Source organism: Branchiostoma belcheri, unplaced genomic scaffold (assembly GCF_001625305.1).
Source record: "Branchiostoma belcheri isolate BF01 breed outbred unplaced genomic scaffold, Haploidv18h27 scaffold103, whole genome shotgun sequence".
In the NCBI taxonomy this organism is placed as follows: Eukaryota; Metazoa; Chordata; class Leptocardii; order Amphioxiformes; family Branchiostomatidae; genus Branchiostoma; species Branchiostoma belcheri.
The window spans coordinates 235,874-243,139 of record NW_017802414.1 but is presented as its reverse complement, the minus strand read 5'-3'; the positions used below and the strand labels follow the sequence as shown (position 1 = coordinate 243,139).

Genomic DNA, 7,266 nt, shown 5'->3' with positions numbered 1-7,266 from the left:
TTTTACAGTGTATAATTTGTCAGATTCTATTGCCTTGTCAAGTGATATGAGTACTTTTGTAACACATACCGGTAGCTCTTCTTGCAGATGTGCTGCTTGCACCAGGGGATGATGGGTTGGGTACAGCAGCCGGGGTCTGAGGAGCTGGTTCACTGCTCGTACTGGTTGCACCTGTGGTCGAGGATGTCCCAGCAGTGGATGTGCTGTTTGCAGGTGTGCTGTGAACTGAAAAGTTATACATTCTCATAATACTGATAGTGAAAAGCTTTGATCTGGTGACTTTTTGCATTTTTAACCCGCCTACCAGGGACAGCGAATGATCATGATTGCATGATTTAAAGTGTTTCTAATATAACAATGTGTCTTGATGGAATCATCTACATGGAGTCCTATCCATTACAAAGTATGCAATGTAGAAAGAATGTTAGACTTTTTAAGGTTGAAGTTATCTCTAGCTCTAGTACATAGAATTACATGTATCTGTAATAAGACCTTGCTATAATGTGCAGTAGATATACTGATCAATATCTTAAATAACTTACCTTCTACTGTTATTTTATCCTGTTCTTGAAGGATCCTCTGAAGGCCTTCCTTCCCAAGTGAGGCGATGTGGCGAACAGAGGTCCCCTCCGGCAGCCCGTGCACGGTGATGCCTCCTTCCTCAGCACTGTAGGTCTTGTAGGGAAATTTCCCTTTGTTGCCAGCAGCCACTGGAAATCAGTCATGTTGCTTGTTACAAAATGTACGCTCTGATATTGAATCAGATGTGATATTGAAGACTAGTAATATCAAACTAGCAAGTGGCAGATTGAGATGTACCAGTATGTAGTGTTGGAAAGAAAAAAGTTTAGTGACTATGAGGAAATGAATGAAAAATTTTTATAATAAATATCTGCTCAGGCAAAAATCATTTATAATATTACATATCTATAATTATGATTATAATTATATAGTACTCACAACTGTCATCTTGCATATGAGAAACAAGCACTTGTGTAAGTGGAATTACAAATGTATATACCGTTTTCCAGTCCATGATTATGTGAGCCATTTCAATAACACCAAAACTTTTGGTGTTATTGAAATGAATGGCTCACATAATCATGGACTTTTGGCAAAAGTGCTACTGTCTAGTCTGTCTTAATATAAGGAAGTGTACCTACCATACTTCTCGTTCAGCATGCTTCTGACTTCCTTTGCCAGTTGGCTTTTGCTGGAAGCAGAGGCCGTGGATGGGACATTTCCATCTGAAAAAGGATGCATAAACAATAGTCTCAGTTGATGATCTTGTTTATCATCAAGGCCACAGTGAGTAAATCTTATGGATGGAATTTTTGCAAAATAAACAAGATGGCTATAGTTTTAAAATAGACACTATGTGGCACTATGTAAAATGACACTAGTGTGATAGACTGGTATGACTTACCAAGTTGGCAACTACATTCAAAGGATTTCACACTGGTGCTATTTACAACTATCAAACTAGTTTCACATATACAGAATCTGATGTAGAACTACTGTCGTGGCTACATATTTTCCCATTTTGGTACTTTCTTGTCATGTTGACCAGCTTTGGGAAGTTGTCTTGGGCATGCTTATGTCATCCATAAAATTTAATTGCTGTGGCCTAAGGTCTAATATAGAATTTAGTAGATGTATATAATAAGTGGAAATTATTGATGTTTTTTTGCCATACAACATATACCTTTTGGGCTGTAAGAATACACAGAATGTTTCATTATATATTTGATATATGTATACACATGTACAAGCATGTTCTTAAGAAGCATGTATTTGAAAGATATAATGAAATAGTTTCACATAAATTTTTGACAAAAATGCACATTATCAGAAAGGCTCTTTCAAAAGATTGATTTTTTAACAAAAGGTTTCAGAAAAAAATTTACCATTCACAGCTTTCACGAATTGAAGTGACAGGGCCGACTTCTCGTCCTGGTCTTTCAGGAAGTCCCTCCCTTTTGGTGTCCCGATGACAGACACCCCGTCTTCTTTGTGAAACAGCAAAACCGCCATCTCCAGGCCGCACTCCTTAAACTTGCACGCCTGAAATGTCATATAATCATTTTACTTCAGGCCATGTTGATTTATTTTAAATAATGTTATGGACATCAGTGAAATATACCTATTGTAGAACATGGTATCTTTTCTCTAGATTAGGAAGAAAAAAATTGGCACAACCAAACTTATATTGATACATGTTGCTGACACCACCAGCATTACTTTTTTTTTCAAATTTTATTTTTTAAGAGATTTGCTGTGTACAAGAATTCGAACCTACTGACCATTTCTTTCAAGTTCTTGATGAGTGTCTGAGCTTGCAGCCTCTTGTCTTTGTCAGACAGTTCTTGGATTGTAATAGCCTTGGCCTGCTTTGCCTCAGCTTGCAGGAGCCGTAGCGCATCTCCATTTTCCCTCTTCAATGTCTTGTATTCCAGGTGGGCCTGGGGCAGTGGTATTCCCTCTGCAATGATATCAACCAATTGGAGGTAAATGAAATGTAAGTAGGAAGTGACAAAAAAACTTAAACTTAAGTTTAGTTCCAACATCATTGTGGTAACTTTCTTCTGTCAACATTAATTTTCTCGCATGACAGTCTATGTTAGTGACATCTTGTTGTATACCTTGTTTCTTACTGGTACTAGTACATGATCTCCATATGATCCTTCCTCTCCATTATCTAAGTCTTTCTGAGTGAGTGGTGCACTGTACTTTGCCATACTGAAGTTTGAGAGAACAAAGCAGTGTGCAGCAGTGCAATCAAATTTGCTGTTCTTGTGTGGACAGTACAGTCATTATTTTTCAACCAACAATATTAACTGTGTTGTTTAAAAACATTACCAATCAGCCATTTATCTTAAGTATGTGCAGTAAATTGCAGACCCACCTGACAACCTCTGGCTCAAAAAGATATTATGAGCAGTCCTTTGCCGCATTGTTGGTTTCTGCTGTTTCTGCTGTTTCTTGCCTCCTACAGTCTTCCGTGTTGACCCCTTCTTATTATCTATCCATCTCTGAAAATGGAACCCAGAGTTCATACATTTTTTTTTCGATACTGTTCAAATTCTTCATTATCATCATTTTTTTCACAAAAAAAATGTACAACTCAAGCTCTGGTCGATGTGTACCCTGTACACTCATTTTAATTGCCATGTATGTTTACAGTTATCTAAGGAGCACTAACCTTTATCGTCCCTACATCCTTCCCTGTGTAAGTCACCGCCTGCTCCAGCAGTCTCTTGGACTCTGGTGTCCCATACTGCTTCATCCCTTTGCCCCACAGCTCATTGAGAATCTCCAATTCCTCTGGAGAAAAGACTGTTTTCCGTCTCCTGTCAAGAAGAAATGAAAATCAATTCAAAATCAGCTCTGAATGGTAACAGTTAAATGTAAAAAATCCTTTCCACTTTAAGAAGATGAAGTTCAACATATATTCACATAAGTTGGTATTTATACAATTACATTCCTCAGGAAGGTTGTACTGGTGTGTATGACTATTTGTGTGTCATCTTCATCTTCTAACACTAACACTAGTAACAGTGTTTCTCGATTGCAAAGGATTACCATGCATATGTATGTGTGCGCACAATATAACTCAAGTATGGCAGGGTGAATCATGTACTAGTATTTGGTTGATCTTCGATAGGGAAGCCAAGCCAAGAAGAAAAAGGTCTTGATGAGAGTTGGACAATCACATGAATACTAGTAGATTATCATTTTGGTCCCCCTGGTGGCATTGAATTTGGCATCTCAGGGCTCTCCCCAAGCAATGCAGCAAGGTTGTTCCCCCTCTCCCATAAACCCTAGCACCTCTCCCAAAATGTTCAAAGTTAGGGTTTTCTCTTGGTATTTTCATGAATATTCACTAATGTATTACTAGTATTGTTTGGTGATATAAACCAATTAGGGATCACCTATACCCTAGAAATTTCTTGGGAGACCCCTGTCTGTATAGGATATAATTCATTTATTTGATTTGGCCTAAGCCCTTCATGGCAAAAAAAGGGATTTCCTACCCCAAAACTTGGAATTTGCATCTGGTATTTGACGAAGGCATCGGTTTGAAATTGAGCCTTATTGGGTTGTGCAACTCTAGACTAGTTATTATTCAGTTTGGTATCATTCACACAAGGCCACATAATCATTTCACAAGAAAAGTTGCAATAGCGAGGAGTTCTTGAACCTCCTTGCTTGGTCTGGGGGTGTGCATCAGACCAGGATTTTGGTTATTCTCCAAGCAGCGTTAAAATGTATTAAATGCCCAGCTATTCTTGCCTCCCTGATAAAAAAAAACCTCTGCTTCGAGAATAGGTTTTGGCAATTCCTATAAGCTGCTTGGTTTTTGTCAGCCTCTTTAGTCATTTCCCCATTTATCATACATGACTGTTAAGTTCTAAAGACTGGTTATGTTTCACAATTCAATCTTATTATTATTATATGTTATAAAGCACGCAGAGGAACAGACACACGCACACACACTGTGAGGAACACAGGAACAGGCGCACACGCAGACAGGCAGAGTCTAAGACAGAGCATGGAGTTACTCTCCAAGCAGAGGTATGGGTTTTGGAGGCATTTTTAGCGTGTTTTTAGGCTTTTTTTATCGGGGTTTGTCTTTTGCACTGAATTTTTTTTCCACCAAACCTTGTAAAAAAGTTCAGTGCAAAAGAGAAACCCCGATAAAAAAAGCCTAAAAACACGCGAAAAATACCCCCAAAACCCATACCTCTGCTTGGAGAGTACATGGAGTTAGAAGGAGACTGCACACACAGAGATAGGCTTTAGACACAGTCTCAGAGAGACGCACACAGACACATACACACGTTCGCGCGCGCCATGTAAAATTATATGTCTATGTCACATTCTTGGTAAAAGTGTCTAACACACACACAGAAAGACAGACAGACAGACACGCGCGCGCCCGCGCGCCATGTACGTATGTAAATGTTGCCTTCTTGGTAAAAGTGTCTTATCTCTGATGTTGACGCGACAGCGCGTCTCCTTACAAATTTAAATCTGGTTCTTTATGTCCAAGTCATGTTGCCAGCCTGGTGCTAATTGCCGTCTAAAGGTCCGACCCCGGCAACAAATTTACATAAATTAATAACAGTGACATGGCCTATCTACTCAATGGCTCCAAATTCCAATGAGGTAGTGTCCTTTTCAGGCTTTTTGGCGTGTTGTTTTTGTGTGTGTATGGCCATGGAGGTAGAAAAAAAACAGACCTCCGTGGTAAATTGGCCCATAGTAAAAATTTCACCCACATCCAGGCATCGTGCTAATATTGAATAAACAGTACAAATGAGCAGAATCTGGGAATAAAGTGTGAAATAGAGTTGCTGGTCCACGGCGTTTACACCGCCCAGCTGGATAGCTTTAGGAGGCAGAAGTCTAATCTCCCACGGTGAATCTCCAAGCAGATTCGGTGGGGCAGGGAACTTATGTTAGCCGCCTGTATCGTGGGGCAAACGTTGGATACAAGCGGCCAGTGGAATACAGGTAGGCGGCTAACATAAAGTCGCCTTGCCCCACTGAATCTGCTTGGACTTGGAGATTTAATGTTATACAGTAACTTTTCGGATCTTTGACCACACAGAGACAGGTCGCCAAGGCCCGGTAGGGCACTAAGTACTGTACTACAGCAAAACAACAACAACAACTACAAATTATGTATATAAGACGTTATCATGGCGTTATTTACGCTCGATGATGAATGGGTAAAGTTAGAACGTTCATGTCGCTCTGTTGGTGTCGGTTTCTGAGTGAAATCGGTTGCTAAATTGTAAAGAGTTTTTAACATAAAAAATTATGTCATCTGTCGGAAATTATTGATTATTCAGCCTGTCAAATAATTTCAGCTTTGTTAGTTATAGGCCGCTTCGTAGCGAATTTTGGTAAACGAACCTGTAGCTTAATAAGGCTGGATTTCAGGCCGCAAATCTTTTAAGTTTTTAGCCCGCCGCGCAAATCAACAGAAAACAAAATTAACTATGTGCAGAAACTTACTTTGCGGCATGGTCTGGTACTGTGGAATGATCCGTGTGACCGCTGTTGAAACGTGTCGAACTCGAAGATTCCAGTTCCATTGAGTCAGCTACGTTAGGGTCACGATCATGCGTTTCCTCCGCTGAAAAGTCTGACATCGTTGGTAAAAAGCGTCCTTCGTTGAATACTGCTAGTAAAATTATGTAAGCACCCAACGCTGAATAGCAAGAACGATCTGGGCAAATTATGCGGCCGCAAACCGCGTGGCTCTCCTCGCGTAGTTCACACTTTCTTAGTAGCCAATCGGCATCCTCGATTGTTCAAGTGCGATGTTGGGCACAGTCTGGGGCCGCGGAATAATTTGTTTGGGGGGGGGGTAGCAAATCAGCCCCCCTTCACACACACACCACACAAATAAATCTCTTACCCCGATAAATTTTTATGCAAGCCACTCACCACTATATTCCTATTACTCATCCCAAGGACATTATCTCTGTATAAAGTCAATTTGCTCATCCAGAGTATTCAAAATTGCCCTTCACTGAATACAATCTTGCAGTGGCAGCAATAGAATGCAGTTTAGAAGGACTGCTTCTCTTATTCTTCATATTGATAGGCTATTTATAGGTAATATCTATCTGATACAGCAATCTATCTGTCTAGTATAGTACCTATCCACCAGTATCTATCTAACTATCCATATCTACAAAGGGTCACCCATATGGAACTTAGAGCATGGGATTGATACACATTCCTTTCTAAAATGGAGGGGATGGTACATGTAGTACCAACTCAGTTTATGTATCTTCCCTTTTACTACTTTACCTTTTTTACTTTTCAACGCATTTCTTGGCCTGGTGACATTACGTGTGTGTACGTGTGTGTGTGGTGCACGTGTGTGTGTGTGTGTTTGTGTGTGTGTGTGTGTGTGTGTGTGTGTGTGTGTGTGTGTGTGTGTGTGTGTGTGTGTGTGTGTGTGCACGTGTGTGTGTGTGTGTGTGCCTGGTGACATTACGTGTGTGTGTGCGTGTGTGTGCGTCTGTGTGTGTGTGTGTGTGTGTGTGTGTAACCGTTACATGTGCATGTGTATACTTGTGCCAGAACATGTCGGTGTGTGTGTGTGTGTGTGTGTGTGTGTGTGTGTGTGTCTGAACATGTCAGTTTGTGTGTCTGTCTGAACATGTCGGTGTGTGGGTGTCTGTTCTAAGAGCAAGGAAATGCAGTGTCTGTTCTAATTTCTGAAGCCAACCTTTGCCAGAATCA

At 40.4% G+C, this 7,266-nt stretch overlaps 1 protein-coding gene across 1 annotated transcript in view; it reads right to left on the bottom strand.

Moving 5' to 3' along the window:
* LOC109475606 overlaps positions 1–6,855 on the bottom strand; it is a 10,299-nt gene extending 3,444 nt beyond the window's left edge. Inside the window, exons 1-8 of the mRNA XM_019776319.1 lie at positions 6,025–6,855; positions 3,203–3,350; positions 2,906–3,032; positions 2,304–2,482; positions 1,908–2,064; positions 1,164–1,247; positions 543–710; positions 70–225 (exon numbers count right to left, since the gene is read on the bottom strand). Coding sequence (XP_019631878.1) covers positions 70–225; positions 543–710; positions 1,164–1,247; positions 1,908–2,064; positions 2,304–2,482; positions 2,906–3,032; positions 3,203–3,350; positions 6,025–6,161 — 1,156 coding nt within the window. The 5' untranslated portion in view covers positions 6,162–6,855. The remainder of the gene's footprint in view (positions 1–69; positions 226–542; positions 711–1,163; positions 1,248–1,907; positions 2,065–2,303; positions 2,483–2,905; positions 3,033–3,202; positions 3,351–6,024) is intronic.
* Between the last annotated feature and the right edge of the window lie 411 nt (positions 6,856–7,266).